The following is a 27,159-nucleotide window of genomic DNA, read 5'->3' as shown; positions in this document are numbered from 1 at the left end:
GACAACGCTGAGCGCTACTCAAACACTTAGCACATTTTCACCGTCTTATCAGTGCGACAAATGATAATTCATATGCGAATTTGAGTTAAGCCCGCCGAAAACGTACTGAAACAACAACAGCTGACAAGTTAATGATAAAAATGTACGTTTGTATGCGCCGTATTATAGGAAATTTATGTAATTGTGGAGGAAATATTATCTTTTTTGATTTCAATGCTGTTTAGTCGTTTAGTTACTGCAGTGCCAAGCGGTCGTAAAGGCATAGTTGAGGATCGGTTTGTTGTGTTCTTGTATGTGGAAAGGGAGCGAAGGCCATAATTGGCGTAATAAATTCAAAAAACAGAAAATTTATTATTATTTTGTTACTATATTGCACTAATTAATTACTCGTCTCAACGGTACCTTGCGCTGTCAACAAAAATTTAACAATAAAAATACAGCGCCATGACTTGTGCAACGTCCACAGTGAAATTTTTAGCCTTTCTAATGAATGTGCTCTGCTGTGTGAGTAATACATAGGCACATATAGTAATACATACGTATGTAATAAATCATGGTGTTTATCAATTAAGCTCTGATATGTCATTTGTGTGTCCCTTTGGCCAGTTATTTGCTCCAATTATTAATATTTATTTATATACAATTCAGTTCATAGCCCTACTAAACAAACATTTTCGTTGTTTTTTCTGCTTACTGCACTTGCACACACACACTTACACACAAAAAAATAATACCTGGCTCAACATGTAGATAGCGGGCGCTTTCATGTTATCGGCCAGCGCTTACTCCTTGGTGCAATTCGACGCCAGCGAATCCATTAAGATACCCTGTATTATGGGCGTGGTGTTGGGCGGTTTGCTCTTCGCCACCACCATAGTGGGCTGCTGTGGCGCCATACGCGAGTCGCCACACACTATTTTGGTTGTGAGTATTTGCTGCAAGTCTTTTTCCATTCATATTTATTTTTAAACACTTAACTCAAGCACTTTTGTAGTATGCCATCTTTTTGCTGCTGCTGCTGCTCGCACAAATCGCCGTCATCTTCGCGCTACCCATAGACTTCTCCAAATTAGCCGAGGAGACGATACAGAATGCTTGGAATCGGCAGATGAGCGATGACGCCATGGATAATTATCAAATTAGAGTAAGTTGACACTAAATTCTGGAATTTTTTTAAGTAGGATTGTTCGATTCACACATTCATTATGCTCGCGCTCGCGCTCGCTATGTCTGTGATCTGCCGAGAAATATTTGATATGCAAGTGACAAGTAATTTAACCAGTTCAGTTCGATGTAAGAGAGTATGTAAATACGTTTTTAGGGTAGTATAACCGCTATCTATCATTAATCATTCTATATTTCTTTATACCAGATAATTTATACCAGCTGATATTCGTTTTACCACACAGGCGTTGAATTGTATACAGTTATTTCAAAAATTTGAGGTTACAGTTCTGTTCACATAACGGTTGTTTGTGTTAGTATATATTAACAATAGTGGTGGAGGGCTCATCAGCATGTGTGGTGCACTAAGGTCCACTCCAACCATGTCACTTAATGCCATTTTGAACATATTGCCGAAAGGTGTATGGCCGAGAAAGTGCCTATTAGACTCAGAGAATCTGTGTTATTAGAAGAATGCGTATCTGAACAATCGGTTCTACTCACGAACTTTGACTACATACCGGATCATCTAGATCATGGAGTCGCCAAACCGAAAACTGGCGGCTCCTTTCCAGCCCATATACCGACGAGAGGGCTATGGGTGGGAAGAAGCCGTTGGAGGAGAGGGGCAGTGAGCTTCTTTACGGATGGGTCAAAGCTTGGAATGAAGCTTGATGGAGGGGTTTACTGTTGGGAACTCTCTATAAGCTCCAGTTTCAGACTTCCTGACTATTGCAGTGTCTTCCAAGACTGCAAGGTTGCAGCCATCAAGGTAGCAGTAGATCTACTGCTCCGGCGTGCGGCCTCCATCAGAGAAGTGATCATTCACTCAGATAACAGAGCGGCGATGCTAGCCTTGAACGCATTTACAATGTGTTCTGGGATGGTCGAGGAGTGCCTAACCTCGTTATCAATAGCATCGAGTGCCTTTGTGATAAAACTGGTATGGGGGCTGGGACATAGCGGAATCGCTGGAAATTGTAAAGCTGTTGAGCTAGCAATGAAAGGCACCCTAGAACCGCTATCGGTAGAACGGGAGCGGGTCGGTGCTCCAGTATCCTCTTGTGCTCTACTCCTGGCGCAGTCGCAAAAGCCTTGTGGCCCAAGAATGATCGCAGGAGATCTACCGATTTCTTTGCCTTCAGTAAAGCTAGCCTCTCCCTAGTTGTGGGGTTTTAAAGCCTATTGTCCTATTGGCGTCCATGCAGACGCCGTTTGCAGAAGTTGTTTGGAAGAAAATGAAGTGGAAACAACTCAACACTTCCTTCTTAACTGTCTGGCGGGAGTTAAAATTAAGCGCCTTTGCAAATTTGTATTGGCTACTATGCGTTTTGCCAATCTGTTAGTCCGAACACAGGAGTTTTATTGTATATGGCTTCATCCCCCTGCGGGTACGGGGGGACCCCTCCGGGTTCGAGGGGAAACCGAATATACCCGCGGTAAGGCATGCCTGTCGTAAGAGGCGACTAAAATCCTGGCCACCAGTCCAGGGCTGTATGGAGGCTCAACTGGTCGTATTTTCGGCTACAAGGTCAATACCAAAGACTTTAACCTGGTACCACGGGGAGCAGTAGCCCCTGGAGTTCGCTCCAGTCTGCTCATTGGGTTTGGCCCTTTGTGGAGATTCGTGGTGGCTGTGGTTAAAACCCAAATCGCGGGAAGAACTGAATTGTCAGTCGAATGTGGAGTTGCATTGCAACCGGGTGCCGGACCCAAAGTACGGCAGAGGTTTTAGATGAGCCTCGAGCCCTACCAAGGTGGTTAGTGTGTCCTTACCGCACTGCCAATTGGTACTGAAAATCCTTACCCAATTTTCAGGGCGCTGATCGACGCATTGTATTGATCCGTTGTGCTTTTGAGCACCGTGGAGTTAAGCTTTACATAAGCAGGATCCCACGTAAAACACAATTGACAGTTGTATATGGCTTCAGCCGGACCCAAAGTACGGCAGAGGTTTTAGATGGGCCTCGAACCCCACCAAGGTGGTTAGTGTGTCCATTCCACACTGCCAATTGGTACTGGAAATGCCTGGCATTTTCAGGGCGCTGATCAACGCATTGATTTGATCCGTGTACTTTTGAGTACCGTGGAGTTAGGCTGTCGTCAGCAGGTTCCCACGTTAAACACACCGGACGTTGTATATGGCTTCACAAAAGACTACATATACCACGTGTGATCATCGATCTGCCATCTAACCTAGCCTAGCCTATAGTAAAAACAAACCGTATTGACGACAGTCGAAGCCACGTAACCGAAACGTGCCCGGATTTTTATCCAACCAAAGACTGTAAATTCGACAGCATTCTTCAAAATTATTTCAGGAATAGTTTTTTGTCGCAATAACAACAAAAAAGTATACAGCAATCGAAATGTGTACACATGTAAACATATATGTATTTTAATATCAGGAAACTTCTAATAGACAGACGAATTAATGTTATCGTGTCCGTCTGTTCCTCCTGCTCAAAATATAAAAAATGGTGATAATTCAATGACTAATTAACAATGAGTAATATTTAGTTCCGTTATTTAAAATACAATAACAACAGAAAAATTGCGAAAATTTACATGTTGTTATTCTTGTAACACCACAAATCATTCCTCGAATAGATTTTGGTTATTGAGACCGAAACTTTTGACCATGTTTACTATCGGGTCCATCCCGAATACCAATTAAGAATACCCGATTGTGTAATAAGTTCTGTCTATAAAATTCTAGAAACCAGTGGTTTGAAAATACATGTAACGGTATTTTACGGTAGAAACATCAGCAAATAATAAGAAAAAAACAAAAAAAAAATGTTAAATTCGGCTTCGGCCAAAGCTGTAATAACCTTCACCGATTCAAGTTTTCCTTGCAAGAACTTAAGTTCAATCTTTTTGTTTGTATGACAGCTACTATATGCCCTAGGGATCTTAGACGATAGATAGAATAGCTAATAAATGAGGTTTGCACTGCGTTCTAAGGCCTATTGTGCTCCCCTCTACTTCACAACAACTCACACAGCTCCAGCAAATTGATGAATTTCAATGTACTCCTAAGCGATGTTGAGGCGATGTGATCCAAGAGCCTTTATCCTGCGTCTGGAGACTACAGTGCAGTCAATCAGCAGGTGTTCTGCAGTTTCCAGCTTCATGTCGCATAACCGGCAGTTTGAACAACGGGCTTGGCCCATGTTAAATAAGTGCTTCTTAAGCTTAGAATGACCTAATCTTCTTTGTACGATGTCACAGAGAGTGTTCCCGAATTTTCCCATAGCTAAAATAATAATATCAACCGCATATCCTTGACAGCGGATCCCATTATTAGTTAACAGTTCATGTAGGTCGTCACGTATATGCTTCATTATAGGGATGATAGCACTCCACTCTGTGAGCAGCCTGTTGTACTGCCGATACCAATGCTGATATACCCTACTGTGGTCTCAGCTGGTGTACAATACGGCCTCTATCCATCTGCGTACCGGTGTTGTCACATTCCTTTTCCCCAGTGATCTTATCAAGTGAGACTTGTTATCAAAAGCACCATCGATGTCTAGGAAATGTTTGCATCACCTCTCCTCCTTCCATCGAACTTTGGATTTCCATGGCTAGCTGGTACAGAGCAGTATTGGTTGAACTACCTGCTCTGTAAGCAAGCAAGCTAATTCGCAAGTAGGATGCAATTTTCAGCACCTTCGACATTATTTCATAATCAACGATCTTTTCCGTACTCTTTAGTAAGAAGGATGTTAGACTAATTGGCCTAAAGGATTTCGCCAGTGATCAGTCCTTTCTTCCTACATTGGGTATGAAGATCAACTTTACAGTCCACCATGATTCTGTGATATACACCAGAATATATTTCTCATCAACCGAACAAGGTAGGGCAGTAAAAATTGCTCTCACAGTTGCAGAAACACTGGAAGACCCTCGGAGACTAGTATTTAGCGAACGAAGCTATAGCCTACTTGATCGAGTCCGCAGTAAACAGCTGTCTTGCTACGATCCAATCCGAGCGAGATGGCTGGTGTTTGACATCAAGTTGGCACTGATCTTCCCGAATTGTCTCTTGGAAATGCTCACGCAGAAGTGACATAGCTCTTTCTTCTGCACTGGCAGAATAGATCTCGTCTCATCTTTAAATAGCTAGTACTGAGTAAGTCTTGCCTGTGACCAGAGGCCTGTGCAGCCTTGCACACACTATTTGTTTTCTTTAGAATACGTCTGGGGGAAAGTTGCGTGACCTCTACCTTCAGCTCGAATTTTATGATTCAGTGAGATCAGTCCAGTCATAAATTCAATCAATATAACAAATATTCACGCGAATCAAGTTTTTCATAACCTAAAAATTTCCTGATATTACCACGACAGGCAAGTTAACGCAACTACGAATCGGAACTAGTCCAGATTTCTCACCTCGGTAGCAAAAAAGTTCAAAATAAACTTTTATACCATATTTTTTAATACATAGAATGTAAATATTTTTCAGTACGAGTGTTGTGGCAAAAATGGACCCAACGATTACATCGACAGTGGTCTATCCATACCTACGAGCTGTTATCTCAACCGCAAGACATCCATTCCAAATGATCTCTACACAGCTGGTTGCGTAGGGAAGTTAACTCAAGCCTTTGCTAACGGATCACGTATTGAAATAATCAGCGATTGGACGTTGGTGGGCGTGGAGGTGAGTATGAAGTGCTACAAAATTTAATGTTATTGCACAGACGTTATTGATTCTAACTAGCGGAATTTAATACTTCATGAAATTATTCTCATATATTTCTTTTTTTTTTACAGGGTGTTACCATAATTGTCGCATGCATTCTGGGCATCAATTTCAAAAACGTGGAAAGAAGGCGCTATTACTAGTAGATTATTACTTAAACTGCATAAATTTCATAGTATTTTAAATTAGCAGCTTTATTTTAAAGAATAATAATAATAAAATATTTATTTTATGTAATTTTATATACAATTGAAGCCAAAGTATTAGGCATTACAAAAACCTTATCCACCTCAGTCGGGTCTAAACCACTAGAACGGTCACGGATTATTATTCGGCCAAGGACCATTCCTGGAAATTACTTCAGCAATATTTTCTGCCGCTACAACAACAACAAAAACAGCAACATTAGAAAAACATATGTTAATACTGTGTTGAGTGCAAATAATTAATTTTTAGTACTCAGCAGCTTCTATTTGAATAAAATTTTTTCAAATTTGTTTTGTGAACTCATTATTTTAAATAACACTAATCGATTATCGAATACTTATCGAACACATATAATCGCTTAATACTGTTGTTATACCTGTTTTTTTATTTAACGAAAATAAAATTTTATTATTTAACCTCAAGTTATGTGTAAATTAACGCCTAAAAGTATGCAAATAATTGCTCAGCGTTAACAGGAACTGCCGATTGCGCAATAAACACAGCGCCGTGGGTCTGTGACCTCGCTTACAGTGTTGCTTCGTTTAAGCGAAGGGCTTCCCATAAAAATTGCACAACACGCCAACAACAGTTCAGTGAAATTCACAGATTATCAAATACAAATTGTAAAAGATATTAAACAGCTGAAAATTCATCACAAAAAATATTAAATTTTAATTTATTTTATTCAAATAAGAATTTAAATGAAATTCGTAAAATTGTGTTTGATCGCTAAGAATTTCCTCATCCGTAAAAAGCAACCCTGCTGAGTGATGGCTCATCAACAACTGTTTACGTTTACACAACAAGACGGGTTTTGCAAACAAAATTAATTTGTCAATATTTTTTGTAGTTTATTTAATTTGCTCCTTCGTTTGCGGCTTATAAACAAAAATATGCGGGAAAAGCACGAAGTAAGCAAATTTTTTTCGACTGCAATCTTTGCATGCAACCGCTGCAAATAAAAGACCCAGTGCCAGCTGTAGGAACCAGCAAAAAAGCAGCCATCCATCCAACCAACAAACCAGCCACAACAACTTCCTCTGCCACTGCCACTAAAGACTCAACATATTTGTAATCAAAACAAAAACAAGCTGTCGACAACGTACAGAGCTCATTCACGCTTTGACCAAGCAACTGTTGTAGTCGGCGCAACAACTTGAAACACAAATCGAAGATACCGCTACGAAGACGTTTCATTACACAAAGTGATCGCACAGACAGTGGTCATCAATTCTAGTAATAACAGCAAGCAACGCATTAGCATATTAGTAGCGTCAGCAAAAATAGAAGGAAATCATAATTAGCAATGGGTTTGAGATTTCAACAATTGAAGAAGCTATGGCTGCTCTACCTGTTTCTACTATTCTTTGCATTCTTCATGTTTGCGCTCAGTATCAATCTATATGTGGCCAGTATACAAACAAATGATCAGGATAAGGTGTAAGTATATTTGAATAATATATAAATTGGAACAGGTGTTTGTACTACAAAAGTAGCCCACGTGCCATATATGGCGCACAAAGTGCTAATAAATTGCAAATTGGTTAAAAACCGTTACAACCGCATTTTTGGCAAGAGTATTGCAAGGCAGCCACGCTTCTTAGTGCTGTGTAATGTGCTGTGGCAACAGACCATCACAGTTGAGCGCCTTCATTTAATTGTATTCCACTATTTAGCAATTCTATGTAAATTTTAATTGTTTCGTTTTGTTTTTTTTTTTTTCTTCACGCGTTCGCAATCACCATTATAACAACGCAACACTTAGCCATCCGAAACCGCAGCCGCGCCGCCGTTCGCTATGGCATCCGAAGAACATAGTGGCGCATTATATTGGCAAAGGCGATATTTTCGGCAATATGACTGAAGGTAAATAAAAAAAAAAAGGAAAAAAATAGTTTTATGAAACTTGAGTTAAACACTAAAACTACAATGTCTATTTATTTCTTTTTATATATTTTATTTCATTTATTTTAATTTGAATTCATTATTATGCACACGTTTTGTGTGGGCCTACTAATCAATATTTATAAAAATTCGTTTAACATTAGAAACTCTTTTCAGATGACTACAACGTAAATCTTTTCAATCCCATTGCTGGCGAGGGGGCGGAGGGCAGACCGGTCGTGGTACCAGCGCGCGAAAGTTTCCGCATGCAGCGTTTTTTCAGACTGAATAGTTTTAATATTTTGGCCAGTGACCGCATACCCTTGAATCGCACATTAAAAGATTACAGAATAAAGGAGTAAGTGAAGTGCACAACAGATCAATGACCATAAACAATTAAACAAATCAGCGAAGAAATCAAGCAAACATTAGCAGCTGTTTCATCTGCGTCAGTGCCAAAAGGCAGTGAATATTAAGCCTAACAGCATTTAACAACAAGTTTTCCACTCATACATATGCATATAAATTTTGTGCAATGGCCCTGAGTTGCTGACAAAGCATAAAATCTTTTAACAAACAAAATCATCAAATCATTTACGCTGTCGCACACACTTAATTAGCTTTATTTTCATTTGTCTCTTACGCAGGTGTCGCGACAAGAAATATATCAACAACGAGCTGCCCACCGCATCGGTGATTATAGTTTTCCATAATGAGGCTTGGTCGGTACTGCTGCGCACCATAACGAGCGTTATCAACCGATCGCCGCGTAAATTACTCAAAGAAATCATACTAGTCGACGACGCTAGCGAACGCTGTAAGTGTCATCAGAAATTAAACAAACAAACACAAAAACAAAACACTCCAACAGTAAACGAAAACTGCATTGCAACCTAACACATTGTTGTATTTTGCATATCTGCAGCTAATTTGTTCACTGCTGCTGCAAAGCAGTAATTTAAACATCTTACAGTTGACCTTTTTTTGAGCTAGTTTAACCTTTCGCTTTGCCTTACAGCTTACTTGAAGAAGCAACTCGAGGCCTACATTAAAGTGCTCACCGTGCCAACGCGCTTGCTGCGCATACAGAAACGCGGCGGTTTGGTGCCAGCGCGTTTGCTCGGCGCCGAGCATGCCAAAGGTGATGTGTTGACCTTCTTGGATGCGCATTGCGAGTGTACACGCGGCTGGCTGGAGCCGCTGTTGCAGCGTGTGAAGGAGTCGCGCAACAGTGTGGTAGCGCCTGTGATTGATATAATTTCCGATGATAACTTCAGTTATACGAAAACTTTCGAGAACCACTGGGGTGCCTTCAATTGGCAGCTGAGTTTTCGCTGGTTCGGCAATAAGCGCAGCATAGCGCCGGCCAATGCTGATCCAACGCAGGCAATTGCATCACCGGCAATGGCTGGTGGACTCTTTGCAGTGGACAAACGGTACTTTTTTGATATTGGCGCGTACGATAAGGAGATGCGTGTAAGTTTGCAAGTTTTGCATGGTATATTACATGACATAATATATCTTTTTATATTCCTTACAGATCTGGGGTGGCGAAAACGTTGAAATGTCCTTTCGCATATGGCAGTGTGGCGGGCGTATTGAAATCTGTCCCTGTTCACATGTTGGCCACGTATTCCGCAGCACCACACCATACACCTTCCCGGGTGGCATGAGTGAAGTGCTGGGCAACAACTTGGCGCGTGCGGCCATGACTTGGATGGACGATTGGCAATATTTCATACTACTCTACACATCCGGTCTGTCGTTAGAGACACGTGAACGCATCGATGTCACTGAGCGCTTGTCACTGCGTGAGAAGCTCAAATGCAAACCATTTTCGTGGTATTTGGAGCATATCTGGCCGGAGCATTTCTTTCCCGCACCAAATCGCTTCTTTGGCAAAATAATCTGGCTAGATGGTGAGACCGAATGTGCGCAAGCGTACACGACGCACATGAAGAACATACCGGGGCGTCGTTTGTCACGCGAATGGCCACGCATATTCGAAGAGATCGACAATAATGCTGAGCAATTTATGTCGCTAATCGATTTGGATCGCGACAAGTGCTTGCGACCGCTGGAGAGAGATGTGCCGCGCACATCAGTGCAATCGGTCACAGTTGGCGACTGCAATGTACATAGCAAATCTATGGATATGTATGTCATAACGCCGAAGGGTCAGATAATGACCAATGACAATGTGTGTCTGACGTATAGTGAGCCGAAACTTGGCGTCATACAGCAGCTGAAGAGTCGCAATTTAACCAGCAATGTACAGCTGACCCAGTGCCTGGACGATCCGCGGCAGGTTTGGAGTTACGACATGGATGTGAGTAGAAGAGTGTTTTAATGGCTAATAAAATGTTATTTTTCAGTTTTATTCATTTAATATGCTTTTATGTACGTGTTATTGTTTATTTTGCAGACTCAGCACATTTCGCATCGCGAATCGAAGCTCTGCCTCACGCTGAAGGCAGCCAAAATTCCACGCACCCAAAAGGTGGAGAAAATCGTTGTTGCCATTAATTGTGATTACAAAGACATCACGCAGAAGTGGGGTCTCATACCACTGCCATGGAGAGTTTAAAAAACGTTATACAAATACACAAACAAACAACGCAATTTGCAAAAAAAGAAACAATAAAAAAAAAAACAGTATGAAAGCACGGATTTGCACACACAATTAAAAATGCCAATTAAATTAAACAATTTTAGTATACAATTAGAATTAAACAGTTAAGTAGTAAAAGTGAAGTGCGATAACACGTAGAAAAACATGTAGTGAATTATATACATATGTATGTATACCAGCGCCGTGTGCTTGTGATATTTTTTATTTGAAAATTTCGGAGATAAAAATACGAGTTTTTATGTTCGTACAACACGACCGTGTCCACAATATATACTACTAAAACCACCAATTTGTGAAAACTCGACAAAAATAACAATAACATCGACAAAAACAATAACCACCAAGCAACATCATCAATACTTTACCCACGAATTATATGTATTTATATATGGAATTAAATACCTGTTTGACTTACTGTAGGCGTTATTTACTAAATTATACTATACTATTTATTTTAACACTATTTTGTATGAAATTTTGTAAACAAACAAAACACGTATAACTTATGCATACACTTTTGCATACCTATTATAAAAACTAATTTATATTTTCTAGCTTATAAGTTTTTACTAAAGCCTAGCGAGAAAACATATACTCTTGCTGCTTAACTCGTCAGATGACTATATGCTATTAAAACAATTTTAAGCTTTGAATTGCTATCGCCGCTAATTATTACTACTGCTGCTAGTAAAATGAAATAAATTGTTTTTCCAAGAAATAAAAAAAATAAAACCTGAAACCAACGTCTTCATTACTTCCATACAAGCAGATGCCTATCAGACAACAACACTTTAGCATTAAAATCATTTTAATTTGTTTAATTATAATTACATATTTATATTTAATGTATGCGCTTTCATAAACATGCAAAATGTTCGCCTGAGTGTTAACGAGCGATGAACGCTAACGCCGCTTACCGTATTAATAGCCAAATGTTTTGCTGCCAAATCTTATGAGTTAGTGTTTGTTAGTGTACTGCATATTAATATTACTCATTATCAGTAATGAAGTTCATTAACATCCGCTACTTGATAGGAGACGATACAGCAATATTTATGTACATTTAACTACACACCCAACAAACCAAATGGTGATTTGAATGCCTTGTAATTCAAATCAATATGATGGTACGGAGCGTTGTGGGGTTATATGGAGATACAAACAAACCATGCAAACCAAACTGAATGATTAAATACATGGAACATTTTTTTTATTTTACGAGATATCTTCAGAAGATTTGGAGTGGATTAAAAGTCAAGGAATGATATAATCTCATAAGAAATTAGTCCGATCGGATGAGTATAGCATATAGCTGCCATACAAACTGACGGATCAACATCATTAAGATATGCACCTGTAGATGGTATTACAGCAGCGGTGCATCCGAAGTTAACGTTTCTTCTTGTATTTTTTTTTTTGTTATGGTAGTGGTGTATAAACACGCCAAATAGCTTTGCACTCCATTCTGCTTACCCCGTTAAGACAGTGAAACCTTTCATCAAACTTTCATTGTTGTATTAGCAGCTGCTTTATTCAATCAGTAGTTAAGTCATTATTACATTTTCCTTTATTTTTGATCTTTTCTTTCCATACATCATCATATTCTGGCGTCAAGCGCGCAAACAACTTCTTTAATCAATACGAAAATGTTCGTTGGGCATAAAACAAAAAATAGAATAATAATAAAATATCGCCCGGTGTCATTGACAAGCCATGTTCAATATTTATTTCTTTGCATACAATTTTCTGACACTGATTTCAGTAACAACTTCGAGCCGTAAGGAAACAAATCGCCAGCATATTCTAAATATTTCATATTTTACGTTCATTAATTTACATAAATTACGGCAGTTCAGTTAAATTCAAGCGAAACTACAAAATAAAATAAAAATGAGTGTGATTTTTGCGGCAGTCAAGTGTTTCGTCTTCGCTTTCAATTTCTTTAGTTTGGTAAGTGTAGCGCAAAAGAAAAAAAGTAAATATGAGAGCAAAAATCAAAAAAGCCGTTGTGTGCAATTGTACTTAAGTGTTGTTGTTGGCATTCTACGACTGTTTTGCACACTTTACTTTGTTAGTAATTGTGTGACCCATTTATTATTTATTATTGTTTATTTACTTCTACACTCATTGCGCTAATTTCTCCACTATTTTTGCAGTTACTGGGCATTTGTATTGTTTGTTTGAATATTTTCGGTTTGGAGTTTGCCGTGCCAAATACCGATGAGCACACATACTGCATAGTTGGTATCATATTGGGCTCATTCGTATGCATGGCCACATTATTCGGCTGTTATGGCGTCATCTGCGAGTCGTTGGGCGTCAATGTGATTGTATGTTTTGCTTTCAATTTTTATTGCTATCTATTAATTATTTATTTATTTGAAAAAAAAAAAAAAAAAATGCAACTGTAGTACTCGTTCTTTATGCTGATGTTGTTGTGCACGCAGTTGTTGCAAATGCAGACGTATAAACATCAGAAATTCTTCATAAATGCGCTGGATCTATTGGAGGATGCCTGGGATGATGTGGATGTGGATCCGAATGGAATGCAGTCGGTAGAGATAAATGTAAGTGTGTTAGAAGTATTTGTTTAGAATAATAATATTTCATTTTTTATTATACAAATTAATTACTTTTATTAATAATGGGTTGTCAAAAAAGTCTTCCGGTATTTTTATTGATTTTTTTTTTTATTGAAATTGAAATGAATTTTTGATGACTCATGCCCAGCTCTTGACCGATCTACGGCTGCTACTATGCCGGTCTCTTTCGACCAATTCAGCGATTTCATCGCAATTTTCGACGACAGGCCTTCCGGAGCGTGGCGCATCTTCGACCACCTCTACACCAGAACGAAAACGTTGAAACCATCGTTGTGCGGTGGAAATGGAAACTGTATCGGGTCCATAAACTTCACAAATTTTATTGGCGGCTTGAGATGCATTTTTGCCTTTAACGTAGTAGTACTGTAAAATATGCCGTATTTTCTCTTTATTTTGCTCCATGTTTGCGACGCTATAACTCACGAACGACTTGAAAGAAGCGACAATCACTCAGTCGTGTTAGCGCGTGAAATGAGCTTTCCAAAAAGGTATAGCATGACCCGATGCGACGAATAAAACTAGAACTACGCGCTTTCAGCGCCAACTAGCGAAAATACCGCAAGACTTTTTTGACAACCATTATTTTTTTCAATAATTTAGGATAATTTTTGCCTTTATACATACATACATATATGTATGTATATTCCTTTATTTATGAAATTGTTATCTATTTCATTTAATTTGTTTTTATACTTTCATATGTAAATTTGAGTTAGAATAGCTTACTTATACTTAATATAATGTAGACGAATTAAATAAATTTTAATTCGAAAGTCGATTTAAAATTGAAAGCTGCAAAGTAGTCAGAGTTAATGTGCATCTCACGATCACGCGGCATAATTAAACGGCATAAAGGTGACCACTGATCATTATATGTAGTTTTACAATAGAACTAAAAAAACTATTAAATTAGATCAAAAAAAATTTTTTTATTATTGTTGCTGTTATTTGCCAAGATAATTAAAAAAGCATTTGTACTTAGTTTGTATAATTTTTTTATAATTTGCATTTTCATTTTGGTTATATTTTTCGAAATGTTTTTCATTCATAATTAAAAAAATGTAACTGTTGAGAAGGAACTTATATCCAGAGTTTTAATTGATTTCAAAATTTTTAAAATAATGTTATCGTTTTCTAGTTCACTTTTTCGTGGTTTTTATTTTTTATTATATTTTTTCAATACAATACATATTTTTTTAATATAATATAATTATCTATATTATTTTTTAAATTTTTATCTTATTTAGTTATAGGTTATATAGTTTTTTATTGTTTAAATATATATTTTTCGCTTAACTAATTGATATGTTATTTATGTTCTTGTTTTCGGTTAATTTATAATTTATTTTTCTATTAAAAATTAGTTTTTTTTTTAATAATTAATTTCAGTTTACTATATATTTTTAATTATGTATATACCTCAATTCATTTTCAATATGTTCATAACATTATTTACACACATACAAATGTATATATGTACATACATTTCATTATTTCCATTTCAGTATCACTGCTGTGGTCTCTACAATTCCAATGACTACAAGTACAGACGTATGGAGACGCCCGCGAGTTGTTATCGCTACCAAAATGTCACGCTTGAATCGAATTTATTTTCGCGCGGCTGTGTGGAAGCACTGGAAACGTCATATCACAAGACCATGGAGCGTGAAAATATTTTCAACTGGTCATTATTAATCTGTGAAGTAAGTAGGACTTAAACATGAAGAAGAAAATTAATTAAATACCGTAAATATGTAAAAAACATGTGACCATATGCTCGTTTTGTAGTGCGCAGTCTTCCTCTACTCGTGCATACTCAGTATTTTGCTTTTCAAGCGCACTCAGTCAACAGTTCACACAGCTGAGGATGGTCATCTGCCACCGCAGCCGGTGCAACGCATCAATCATTGCAATTCTCGAACTCACCTGTTGTCTAACTAACTAAATGGTAGTAAAACAAGTATGAAATGCAAAAGTCTGGTAAAAACTAATTTTTTTATTCAAATTATACGTATTATATAAAATTTCAAAAATACTGTTATATACACTAGTACCAACAAATTATAGGTTATCTTAAATTAATTATTGATATGTTGTATAAACATATATATATAGTGCATAATATAGGTATGAATAAACTATTTTAATTAAAATATGTTTGTAAATTCACAACATGCTACTGCTTTCACACATCTTCATTTCTCAAAATTTAGTATCAAAATATTTTATTGTAAATAGTATGTATACTAGAATTGTATTGTATATATACTTTTTTTTAATAAAAAACTACTTTTTCTACTTAACGAATACTAATATTTACACAAATCAGTTTTGTTTATACTATAAGGTTTCATAATCTCCAGTTCGATGGTAAATTAAAGTCAGTATGAATGAGAATATCAAAGCCAGCAGCTGGAAAAAAATGCAAAATATCTTAATATTAAAATAAGTAAGAAAAAGTTCGAAAATATTTATATTAGGCATATGGAGGCTAAGGGAGGTATTGATCCGATTTTTGGAACAGGGGCATGCTGTCATCACAAAATTTTTTTTGCAGTACTAGAACTCATAGATTGAAAAAAATATCAGTCCGTTCCCACGACAGTCGGGTCAACGTAATCGAAACCGACCCGGATTTTTATCCGGCCGAGAACTGTCAAGTTGGCAACAACAGCAACATAAAAAAATCGGTCGAATGCACTGGGGTCCAGATATTTTGGTGGGCTATTGAAAAGTTATAGTCCTATTTCGACCACTTTTGGGCGAAGCTTAAACTAAGGAGCACTAACCATTTAGGCGGCGGGAGCACTTATACTTTAAAAAACATTTTAACCTACAGATGTCTCTTGTTTCTGCGATCCCCTGTACCAAATTTGAGTTTTGTATCTAAGTTAATGCTGAGTTATGGCACTTTATAGGTTTTCGTTTAATAGCAAAAGTGGCAGAAGTACAGCCTGAATATAGCAAAAAAGTGGGTCACATCTACGAACACTTCTCTACTCCCCTAATGGATCGTTTTTCTTCAATCAGGAGTCAAGTAACTTGAACTTCACCAGTTAGTCAGTGTAGATCCCACGGTACGAATGCCAGAAAACGGTGACCATTCCCTTCCCAGCCCGTAGCATAGTCTTTGCCTTCTTTGAAACAGATTATCAGTTGAAATCCACTGTTTCGATTACTTTTGGATCCATATTTAGACGATATTCGCCGACGGTTTTCTCGTGCCCAATAGTTGATGCGATCCTTTGCCGTTCGTTAAAATTGTTTTGAAGTATAACCGTTACATCTTTCAAGAGTGGTTTAACTCTGCGATTTCCCTTCTGGAAACAAGAATCGAATCACCGACGGACATTGCTTTAATCCCACTTTTATAAAATCTTTGCGCACGCTCGCTTTCACTACAGTTCAAAACAAAACTACAAGTTCGATTTGAAATTTTTACAGTTATCGGCGACGAGAACATTGCTCTTGCGTTAGAAGTGCTATCGAGGGGTGAACCTAAGTGATTGTCCGATCGCTTTCATACATACGTATGGTATTAATGACTCATAATAAATGACTCGAGCTGAGCTTTGTTAAATAAAAATTCCGCCGCTAAATATGAGTAGCATAATTTTAGTTCAATTAAAAGACTCAGTTTGCTGACCGTCCAATTTTTTTGTACTAAGTTCGTGTGCATTGTACTCTGATTTTGATAAAAGCTGTCTACAGTATCTTTGTAAAGCTTATGCGGTTCAACGCTCCATCTTCTGTGACAATGTGCAAATAAATCTTTCGCAAATTTTTTATGTTCAAAATTCTAAAGGCCACATCATTCCTGTCTATCGCTCTGCTATGCTATGTATATGGTACAGACTTATGTTATATGGTCGGCTAGAGAGCGGAAGTATTAGGACTGCATGAGGCATTAATTGTGTTGTTAATTGCCCATTGTTTACACAAATGGATACTTATCTCAGCTAGGGTTAACTCAATGAATCCTCAATGTGGTAACGAGCTGGGCGGAAAAAAGCGGCCCCGGGCGCAACGTCTTGGGGGCGGCAAAACGATCTTCGCCGTTTTTTAATATTCAGAAAAATACTTCAACAAATTTTTTTACAAAATTTATTATAAAAGATAAAGAGTTGTACACTCACTCTTCAGTCTTTGAATTTGTCATATACTCGTATCTTTCTTAAAAATAGTGATAGAACATAAAGATGCACTTTTCTAGCTTTGTCTAGCGACGTGTCACCCTCACAGTTACCCTAGGCTTCGAATGTAACGAAAACTTTTATTTCTCCAAATTTTCAAAAATGGTATTTAAAAACTCCAATTCGGGCAAAAATTCCTGCAAATTGTGTTAAAAGTGTACAAGATATAGGGCGAAAATGGGTTTCTATGGCTTTTAATAAGATGTCTTGTAAATTTACTATCAATTTCCTCAAAAACCGTATTGTGAGAATTTTGGAACTTCAGAATTTGCGTGGCTCTAGTTCCTAAATTTTATATACTTAATATCGAAGATACTTTGTTTTTACAAACTGGATTCACTTTTGTTCGAACCACCTCATGAAACTTGTAGGTAGGTAGATAAAGGGGGGTCGGCAGAACATCCTTGGCCCCGGGCGCCCGAAGTTGTAGCTATGCCACTGCAACAGATATACTATATTTTTCCAAAAAGCGGCTTCTTTTAGGAAAGTGTACATGCACTTCGGTAGAACAGGTGATATACAGACCTTGATAGGCGAGTGATAGTGATAGGGGTTCTTAATTGATACTGCCCCATTGGGCCTAACGCGGTAAGACTAAAGCTTTTGGAGGACGCAACTTGTCAAAGCTACAAAGAAGAGGTAGAAACATCTAGATGCAATCTTCTCCACTTTCAAGCTTTTACCAGTCTAAGGTTGAAGCATCTCGGTTGCCATATTTTTTACAGACCCGACGAATTGGTTTGAATTGATATTAGCTGTCTCCATAAATTGTGGCAGGCTCTAGGCGTTTTGTCGATATGCCTAGCAGTTCTGATGGTCACAACGGACAAGAGTCTCTAGCAGTCCAAGTGGGATTCTTCGCGGCCTGATGAGTAGTCTGCCTATTTACCTAACCGAACATAACCTAAGGGAGATCTTTCATTTTGTTAGCTTATTTGGTGGCCGGTGGCAAAAATATATAATTATTAACTTCATATAAAAAATATATTGATTCACGCTTAAAATTTACCTGCGCCACAGCCAGTGTATAGCCAGCGTAAGATAACGCATTGCTCGCTCTCCCAGCGGCAAATTTCACCTTCTCCAAACAGCCATCATTATAATGGACCCAGGCGTCATTCTCGGCATAAAAGCAACTAGCAGGCAGTGGCAAATTTATGGATGTGTAGTCACTAGAATTGTGCAGACCGCAGCAATGAAACTAAACAATTAAAGACAAATTTAAAGAATATTCACTAAAATTACTAAAATTATTTTAATGAAATAAAATATTTCTGAATATTTGTTTAATTTTTATAAATTTTATCCCCACCTACCCGACTTTCGATATCAGCCATTGGACCTTCTTCCACCAATTCCCTTTCCCACAGTAACTCTACGGCTTCCACTGTGCTCGTGATTATGCTCGTGGCTTCGAGATGTGTTACAATATACATTTGAGTGACGAATATAATTGTAACCAAGGCACAATACTTAAAAGAAATAAAAAAGCTGTCCAGTATTCATTTAATTCACATTCCATTATTTACTTAATATAGAAAAAACCACAATGTAAAGAATGTAAGTAAATGTAAGATATCGACTGTTCTTTAGTTCGAATGAGTAATCCTACCTATGAGCATGTACTTTGATCAGTTGTATGTTAGGCTGAAGATGTTTGTTATCCAAACTATGTACAGTGTGTTGACAAAATAACGTTTTCATTTTTAAAAGTTGTTAGGAAAAATGTTGCAATTAAAGAAAATACATTGCTTTGTTATATCGGGCGTTTATTCTACTCTCGTGTTCTTTATTAAAGCCTGACATCTTTGATGGCATCTTGCAATACTTAAATTTTTCACATATTCCGCAGCAAGCGATATTCGGGTATTTTTGAGTGCCCAAGTTAAAACGTTTTTTGATGTTAAATCTATTTTGGCTTTCATTAAAGCCCAAATATTCTCTAATTCTCTATAGGATTGACGTCTGTTGACTGTGATGACAACATGAATTAACAATATGGCTTTCTTCTTTCCATTGGGCACAGAGTTTACTCTTATATTTCCGATTATTGTATTCTTGCAGTATCCAATCAGGGCTATTTTGGCATTTTAGCAGTTCAGCTGACTTCAGTAAAACCTTTTTACACAATTATTATTCCAACGGCGTTCAGCGTTTTGTGAAGCACCTCAAAACCGCAATCCATGAGCAATATTTTTTTATTTTATTTTCTTAATACATATGTACATATGTATATTGAAGAATGCACACAGAAATTTGCATAACGTTCCGGTGAATATTTTCGAAATTACACGGAAATTTGAAAAAGGCGGTTTTCTCAAAATGGTGTTATCAAAGTCGATGACCAACATTACTTGAAAACGGCCAAATCGATTAGTCTAAATTTTAATATGAGCTACTTAAATATATTTTTTAGTATTTAAATGAAAATTTTTCCTCACCGATAAATATTTTTTTAACAAACAATTTAAAGCCGAAATTGTGTTCAATCGATTTTTTTTTAGAAACCGCCATTTTGTCAAAAAGTTTTAGAGTCCTTATTCCTTCGATTAATTACAAGATTTAACAGTATCTACTTTAGAGAAATCTGTTTGGTTTTTAAAATTCAGAGGATCAAGTTCAGGGATATAGTGGTCACCGCAAAACGTCTTTTTTGAGAGGAGCTCTCGGAGATTTGCTGTAATTCCTTTCCAAATAAATATTTTTACTAATACTAAGTATTAAAATACAGTTAAAAGATACCATAATGTGTGTATAAATATTTGGATCAATAAATTTAAAAGTTTTCTCAAAAAAAATTCTGGAAATTCGCTTCTTCGGCCTTCTAACTGTATATAACCCCCTAGCACTCCTTTGAATAAATATAGTTCCTTTTTCTTAGCCAAACACGTACCAAAGATTTGAACAATATAAAAGTTGGCTGATCTGTAAATATTATATTAGCCTAATTACGGTTGATGTTTTCCTACGTCCAATGCAACCTTTTTTCAATGTTTGTTTTTAAAAGTAGGGGTTTGATTACAATGTTGCCGCGTTTTATGCAAGTTTTTTTTTTTTTGAAGTTGATCCCTTATTGTGTTTAGAGATATATCTGATCCCTTTTACAAAAAGATTTTTTTTAACATCTCTTAAACTGAGAAGGTGGTTTTTCTTAAAAAGAGGAACATGCGCTTTGACCTCACTTCGAAATTTCACGTGATTTCTCCCTCCTTCTGGATTGTCATCTACTTACGTTTCCCGCATCGACATAATGGTCAGAACACCTCTAAAGAAATGACAACTTATTTACTTTGATACTTTGCAGGCCGACTCAATCGAGAACAATGAATAAATGGAAGAAATCCACATGCAATTTGTGGGTTAACCTGAATGCTTAAACAACAAGTCCATAGTTCATCCATTATTAATCTTACATTATTGAGAGCTTTCCCAATGTTGCTGATCTGTACCGTACCAATCTATCGACAAATAAGTCGAAACAACGTTTCAAAATAGCCTCTACTTTATCTACTACTGGGTCATTTGTTCAGGTTCCTCCTGCTGCAGAGAGACACAACTTGAAAATTAGTAGTAATTTCGGATCTAAGTAAATCTTTCTCAGAGCCTCTTGTCCTGCCTAGTTCTGTGAAAGTTTTGGTTTAGAGCTTTCTATATGCTGTAAAATATGGATGGAGCGTTAAGATATGTAGATATATAATTTTGACTGACAAGATATAATTATCTGTTTGTATGAATTTAAATCCGAATAATTTTTATATAAGTATGTGCAATAACTAGTAATACTATTAAAATCATTTTGAAATTATGAAACAACTGACTAACTTTAAGATTCCACAAACCTTTAGGCTCGCATCAAATACTACTTTGACAAAAATAATAAGACTTGTTCATAAATTTAAAATTCTTAATTTATTCTTTAAAAACTATGGGACGACATAGATCAAAGTAATCCCCAATACACTTGCGCCAACGTTCTTCGAAACAGTTGTTAAAGTCCATTTTTGGAATTCCCCTTCAATGTGCGTATCGAAGTCAGAAGTCACACGAATATAAATACGGTGATTGTGGCACGATATTGGTTGAAAATTTGGCGAAAAACTCACGAAGAACCAATGCAGTATACGACGGTGCATTATCGTGGAGCAAAAACCAAGAGCTGTCGGCCCAAAATGCCGGCCTCTTTTTACGAATAGCGTCGCGCAAAGGACGCGTAACACCCAAATAGTATACCTTGTTGACAGTTTGGCCGGTTACAAAGAATTCGGAGTGCACCACGCATCGAAAACCGAAGGAAACTGTCAGCATAAAAATGATTTTCAACCTGCTTTGACGTGGCTTTTTCGGCTTAGTCGGAAAGCATTGTTTCGCAGACTGTTTTTCGAAAATGTTGAGTGATTTTGGAAGCAATCGTGCTTTCACTTTTCTTAGAACCAAATGATCCGTCAAAATGGTTTTCACAACAAAGATTGTTAATCGTCGATTCTCAAGCATCAATTCCTTTATTTTATTGACGCGTTTGATTATCAGTTGATGTTGATGGTCATCCTGGACGTGGTTCGTCGTCAACGCCTTCTCGACCCTCTTTGAATAATTTGCACCAACCAAAAGCACTTGTTCGCGACAATTTTCACCGAAGATCTTTTCCAACATTATCAACACTTCGGCACCAGAAATTTGATTTCGCACAAAAAATTTCATGGAACTATGTACTTTGTTGAATAATTTCACTCATCGTAAAAATCGACAAATTCACTTTATGTACTTCAGAAAGACGAGCGTATACTAAATACTTACTATAATTTTGATGTGAAATTTGGCACAGATATCACTGACAGTCATACCAAAGGATCTGAACATCTCTTATGAACACATTTTTGTTAACGTTTTGAGTATAAAGCGTGTCAAACCTAAATTCTTACCAAAAGATACGAATTTTTTATAAAAACGACGTCGTGTAGGGCTCGCAAAAGAGATGTTTGACAACGTAACTGAGGATTTTACATTCACTTTACAAACACATCATTATTGCTAACGCTAGGTGGGTTTATGAATATGACGCCGAAACTTTCCAACAATTTAGTGAATGGCGGTCCAACAATGAGCTGCAATCAAAAAAATCAAAATTCGCTTAAGGCCATCTCAGCCCTGACTTAGAACAAGTGCATGGAAAATTGGAACATATTTTGCAGACGATAATAAACATTTGTATTAAATACGTGAAAACTTTTTTGTCAGTCCGAGTAATACTGGATCAGGTAGTAAAAATAAGTAGAAGAATTTTGTTCCAGATTCTTTCAAAAATTAGGTCAAATAGTGGTATAATTCCTAATTTCCTTATAATTCTTAATTCTATGAAACTTTTCAACATTAAAATGGTTAATTAGCAATACATTCTTACCAGCCACATCAAGGCAGCCTTCGGTGGCTTTATGGCCCGATAGCCAACTAAAGAGGTCAGAGCCGTTAGGAGACCCGCCATTAAGCCAAGTATGCAATAAATCAAATGCAAATTCTGTACGGAGTCCATGAAGAGCGCACTCAGTAACACCATAATCAAACCGACGATCTGTAAACACACACATACTTATATACACGTATATTTTTGCAAAAGCTTTTAAAAGTAACGACGATTTCAAGTAATTAAAAAATATAGGTGAATGAGCAGTTAGATTTCTAGAAACGTGAAGATAAGAAGTGTAAAAGTGTAAACAAAAGAAAAAACCTTGCAAGTACGAGAAGACGGAGAAGACTCACTAGACAAAGCGTGTTGGCGCACAAGTACATGTGCCTTATTAAAGGTGTTGCGAAAATCATTGCGAATTTGTTTACTTATTGCTATTGTTGAACACTTTTTTCATTAATTTATTTATTTTTGTTATATTTGCACTAATTTGGCATTTTCCGTATTTTTATACAACTTTTATTTGCACTTTGTTCAATTTCATTCACTAAAATAGCTTTGCTTGTATTAAATCTATTTTCGAATTCCTTGCTTCGACGTAATAGAGTTTTTACGCGTGCCCATTTGCAATGAACTGCGACCGTCTGCCGATGGACGGCGTCAAACTCATTCGCTGTGAAGCGCGCAAATCAACTAAAATAATTTTGCGGGGAATTCGCATAATACTTAACAACTGTATACATATACTTATTTACATATATACTTATGAGCAGACGGGATTTACAACGCACTGCCTGCCGATAACTCGAATAGAATGCCTTTGTGGTATTTGTCAAAGACTGCGCAGAACTCTACACGCGGCATTGTGGACTTCAGAATAGAAAATTTTGTAAAAAAAAATACATATATATTGATGGGAATGTGGTGCAGGTCCTCTCCAAGTTGGCGCATCCTAAGTAACGCTAAATTACCTGCGGCTTTTCAACTCCTCATTACTCTAACTGTGAAACCGGATTATGAATAGGATCTTAAGGATTTTGGTAGAACCCTGAGCTGGTGGTTGCGGCATTCTGACACCTGAGTATGATGGGGTAACATTCATCAGAAATGGCTGACAGACTAATGTCGCAACCGCCCTCGTTCCATTAAAACCCTGGTAGCCCGCAGTGTACCTTCCCCGCTGGCTCAATAGAGCTAGGCCTGTTCGATCGCAGCACGGTGGATGGTGACATCTCCCGCGTGGAATGGAAGAGAGTGGCGGTGGCTATCTCCTCAGTCTTCCTAAAGGTAGTCAGAGGGGTCACCCCCATGGTAGTATCTCGAATGGGGGAGGTATGGAAGGGAGGCAGGCTGGAAGCCTCCGGACCGGAGGGTAATAAGGCTGGAGAGAACCGAAGAACTATATCGACAAGCGCTGATTCTGCTAAATGCGGAGTCCATCGGTCCTCTCAGCAAAATCTAGGAAGCCATAAGCTTAGAATACTTCCGTCGGATGGTAAAACTGATGGCCCTCAGGCTTCAGATTCGATGAATATGGCAGGTGGAGATGGTCATACAACCATGGAGAACGCCGACCTTGAAACATTTATCAATTTTTCTATAGTAAAATTTCTATTAAAGATCCCACTGAGAGTTTTGTCTGTCTTAATTTTACTCTACTTAGATGTTCTCTTGTGATTACAATCCAAGGTTAACATCTGACTCAACGTCTAAATGACGTTATGGCACTCTAGTTTTCTAACTGAATAAGTTCAAAGTCAAGAACTCTTCACTTCAAATTTCTCAGGATTATTTTAAGTTGTTTTTAAATCAATAAAAATTACCGATTTTTTAAATTTACATTTAAACGAGATATCTCAAAGGATATATGTAAGAGAATATACTTCAAAAGTATCGTATATTTATGTATGTACCGCACTCCCAAGTCCATATTGATTGAATAAAAGAAACATATTTTTCAGACAACAATAAACAGAGACCAGATGCACTATGAACGATGAATCATTAACTAAGCCGACAATACACATTTTATTTATATATTTTATTGTTATATTTACGTGACTACACACATAACATATGTTAGTGTAGTTTTTATCGGTTTTGTGCCAGACGTTGAAGGAAAAGCCAACTTATATTCATAAGCAAAAATATGAGTATTTTGATAAGGGCAACTAATTACGTGCCGTATATATAAGTATGTACTTTGCGCGGTAGAGTAACACTCGATAAGTCCAAATTTTCAGTTCACAAACAACAGAAACAGAACATGACAGAATTTTTCAAAATATATTCAGAAGTTGTATGAATTTTTTTATGTAATAAAAAAGTGTCAAAATAAGACGATGAAACACCGCCCACATTTACGTGAAAATCTTTGAGTTTTGACTTCTTTATGTTTCAGTGCAAAAATGTGCGGAATCGAACTACAACCGCGCCAACTTTCCATAAACATATTTTAAAATTCCATCAGATTTTATCGTTTTCCAGTATGCAAATCAAGCAAAAGTAAATATATCGGTATAAAACATTGTACGAGTAGTGCCTTTGAAGTAGCCCACCTTTTAACCAAAAATTGTCCAAATCGAATTAAAACTGATCAAGCCCCTAGGTACCATATTTGTGGACCCCAGTGCCCTTAGTTGGCTCTTTGCCGAAAATATCGATCATTGTGTGAGATATATAAGTGAAATTCGGAGAGATTCCTTTCCCGATAATATTATGTCAAATGTTAAAAGCTTCACTAAGTCCCCATATGCCTAATATAAAGGTTTTCGAACTTTTGGGAGAATTTATGCCGTATATATCGCCATTGATAACAGCGTAACTTTGTGCGTAGAATGGATATAAGCGTGTGAAGATTTGACTTAGTCCCCATATAATTTATAACAGTATTTTCGAAGATCCGGCTGACCTTACTCCATACTGATTGGTGATAGTAACTGAGGTATCTAATTGAAACCCAGGGAACATTTTAGGTTGGAATATCGGAAGGATCGGTGAAACCCATTTTGAAAGGTCATTGGTCCTAAGGAAAGTGAAAGCACGATTGGTTCCATAATCACTTAATTTTTTCGAAACACAGCGTCGCGCTAACTTCTGTGAAACAATGCTTTCTGGCTACCACGATGTCATGAAACGTTTTATTATGGCAGATGAGTTTAAGATTCATGCTTACGACCCGCAAACAGACGATCAATCGGCCAAATATCGTGAGCAGAAACCGAAAATACCACATCAAAGCAGTCAAAAATCAAGGCTATGTTTACAGTTTTCTTCCGATGGGCCAAACAAGGAATACTATTTGAGTTTAATGCATGGTTTGCGCGAACTATTCTTAAAAAGAGGACGGAATTATTGCATCCAATGAGGTTTACTTTGAGGGGGACAATATAGAGTTTGAAGAACAAATTAATAATCTTTAAATTATGAATTAAGTCTTACTATTTATTGGTCATAGTAGTATTATTGGCTTAAATGTTTAAAACCGGGTCGAGACTACCCCCAGCTTTCTTATTTTAATATACAACTTTGCCTTCACCTGAAGAAATTTGCCGGACTTTGATTATTTCAAGTTGCAAGAGTTTAAAATATTCGGTTTCGCCCTAACTTAGGCCTTCCTTACTTGTTTGACTTGAATTTTTTACATTTAACCAAACTATAACTTATTAATTATCCCTCGTAAGTTGAGGGAATTTAAATATTTTCCATATCATTAGAACCATAAAAAACAGAAAAAATAGGGGAGGATGGTTTAGGTTTAGATAGTCAAATGTATTCTATTTATGTATATAAATCATTGATGGCGCAACGAGATAAGAAATGAAACAAAAACAGGAAAAAATTTTAACTTGGGCTTCAGCGAAGCTACAATACCCTTAACATGTGCATTTCACACAAAGATGTGAAAAGATCTTTATTTGGCTTTTGATCGGTCAGGTTGTATAACAACTAAATTCTATGGTAGTCCGGTTTGAAAAAATTTCGGAGATAATAATCTCTACCAAATTTCTTGCGGATACTACGTGAAATGAAATATGTACTCTTCCATACAAGTACTTGCTTCCGATCATTAAGTTTGTATTGCAGCTTTATGCTATAGTGGTTTGACGTGTGCTAAGTTTCATATCAATATCTCAAAAACTGAGAAAACGGTTTGCGTATAAGCCAATGGACAGGCTAAATCAAACAGCTATGAGGTCTTCGAAATTTTTTTCAGAGTGTTATAAACTTCATGGAGAAAATTTTTTTTCAAGATCCTGTTCATAATCTCTATTTTTTCATTATCTTTTTCTTTTTCCTAAGCTCAAAAATGACTGATTTTAAGGGGTCAAAAGGACGAACGTCAAATTTAAAAGTCTCATAGC

General features: G+C 37.1%; 4 protein-coding genes across 5 annotated transcripts; 3 read left to right on the top strand and 1 right to left on the bottom strand.

The window, feature by feature from the left end:
• The first annotated feature begins 209 nt into the window (after positions 1-209).
• LOC120771425 (protein late bloomer) lies at positions 210-6,381 on the top strand. Of its 2 annotated transcripts, XM_040099414.1 has the most exons (6): positions 210-504; positions 751-924; positions 995-1,144; positions 5,636-5,833; positions 5,947-6,050; positions 6,131-6,381. In XM_040099414.1, exons 1-5 carry the CDS (start codon positions 445-447, stop codon positions 6,016-6,018), a joined length of 654 nt encoding a protein of 217 aa, XP_039955348.1. In that variant the 5' UTR covers positions 210-444; the 3' UTR covers positions 6,019-6,050; positions 6,131-6,381. The 2 variants fall into 2 exon arrangements, with proteins under 2 accessions (XP_039955348.1, XP_039955347.1); XM_040099413.1 differs by lacking the exon at positions 6,131-6,381 and having other exon boundaries at positions 5,947-6,102.
• Positions 6,382-6,931: 550 nt separating this feature from the next.
• LOC120771850 (polypeptide N-acetylgalactosaminyltransferase 3) lies at positions 6,932-10,688 on the top strand. The gene is made up of 7 exons (XM_040100093.1): positions 6,932-7,522; positions 7,848-7,948; positions 8,144-8,324; positions 8,614-8,783; positions 8,985-9,442; positions 9,507-10,295; positions 10,392-10,688. The coding sequence occupies exons 1-7, from the start codon at positions 7,389-7,391 to the stop codon at positions 10,551-10,553; spliced, it is 1,995 nt and encodes a 664-aa protein (XP_039956027.1). The 5' UTR covers positions 6,932-7,388; the 3' UTR covers positions 10,554-10,688.
• A 1,507-nt stretch (positions 10,689-12,195) lies between these two features.
• Positions 12,196-15,402, top strand: LOC120771407 (protein late bloomer). The gene is made up of 5 exons (XM_040099381.1): positions 12,196-12,548; positions 12,755-12,928; positions 13,010-13,165; positions 14,707-14,904; positions 14,990-15,402. The coding sequence occupies exons 1-5, from the start codon at positions 12,489-12,491 to the stop codon at positions 15,140-15,142; spliced, it is 741 nt and encodes a 246-aa protein (XP_039955315.1). The 5' UTR covers positions 12,196-12,488; the 3' UTR covers positions 15,143-15,402.
• Positions 15,403-15,491: 89 nt separating this feature from the next.
• On the bottom strand, positions 15,492-23,465 carry LOC120771538. Its single transcript, XM_040099593.1, has 5 exons — positions 23,149-23,465; positions 22,793-22,960; positions 18,711-18,866; positions 18,404-18,595; positions 15,492-15,613 (listed from the first exon to the last, which is right to left on the bottom strand). The coding sequence occupies exons 1-5, from the start codon at positions 23,206-23,208 to the stop codon at positions 15,542-15,544; spliced, it is 648 nt and encodes a 215-aa protein (XP_039955527.1). The 5' UTR covers positions 23,209-23,465; the 3' UTR covers positions 15,492-15,541.
• Between the last annotated feature and the right edge of the window lie 3,694 nt (positions 23,466-27,159).

Source organism: Bactrocera tryoni, chromosome 3, assembly GCF_016617805.1.
Source record: "Bactrocera tryoni isolate S06 chromosome 3, CSIRO_BtryS06_freeze2, whole genome shotgun sequence".
Taxonomy (NCBI): Eukaryota; Metazoa; Arthropoda; class Insecta; order Diptera; family Tephritidae; genus Bactrocera; species Bactrocera tryoni.
This window is presented reverse-complemented; position numbering and strand designations above follow the sequence as displayed.

Excerpts from the sequence above, each read along its gene's own strand:
- LOC120771425 (XM_040099414.1), top strand. The coding sequence starts at position 445 with ATGACTTGTGCAACGTCCACAGTGAAATTTTTAGCCTTTCTAATGAAT. Across the intron at positions 505-750 it reads TAATGAATGTGCTCTGCTGT|ATAGCGGGCGCTTTCATGTT; the intron begins GTGAGTAATACA and ends CTCAACATGTAG. Across the intron at positions 5,834-5,946 it reads GGACGTTGGTGGGCGTGGAG|GGTGTTACCATAATTGTCGC; the intron begins GTGAGTATGAAG and ends TTTTTTTTACAG.
- LOC120771850 (XM_040100093.1), top strand. The coding sequence starts at position 7,389 with ATGGGTTTGAGATTTCAACAATTGAAGAAGCTATGGCTGCTCTACCTG. Across the intron at positions 8,784-8,984 it reads CGACGACGCTAGCGAACGCT|CTTACTTGAAGAAGCAACTC; the intron begins GTAAGTGTCATC and ends TTTGCCTTACAG. Across the intron at positions 9,443-9,506 it reads CGTACGATAAGGAGATGCGT|ATCTGGGGTGGCGAAAACGT; the intron begins GTAAGTTTGCAA and ends TATTCCTTACAG.
- LOC120771407 (XM_040099381.1), top strand. The coding sequence starts at position 12,489 with ATGAGTGTGATTTTTGCGGCAGTCAAGTGTTTCGTCTTCGCTTTCAAT. Across the intron at positions 12,549-12,754 it reads CTTTCAATTTCTTTAGTTTG|TTACTGGGCATTTGTATTGT; the intron begins GTAAGTGTAGCG and ends CTATTTTTGCAG. Across the intron at positions 14,905-14,989 it reads GGTCATTATTAATCTGTGAA|TGCGCAGTCTTCCTCTACTC; the intron begins GTAAGTAGGACT and ends CTCGTTTTGTAG.
- LOC120771538 (XM_040099593.1), bottom strand. The coding sequence starts at position 23,208 with ATGATTTTCGCAACACCTTTAATAAGGCACATGTACTTGTGCGCCAAC. Across the intron at positions 18,867-22,792 it reads AGGCTGCCTTGATGTGGCTG|TATTGTGCCTTGGTTACAAT; the intron begins GTAAGAATGTAT and ends ATTTCTTTTAAG. Across the intron at positions 15,614-18,403 it reads ATACACTGGCTGTGGCGCAG|CTGCTGGCTTTGATATTCTC; the intron begins GTAAATTTTAAG and ends ATTTTTTTCCAG.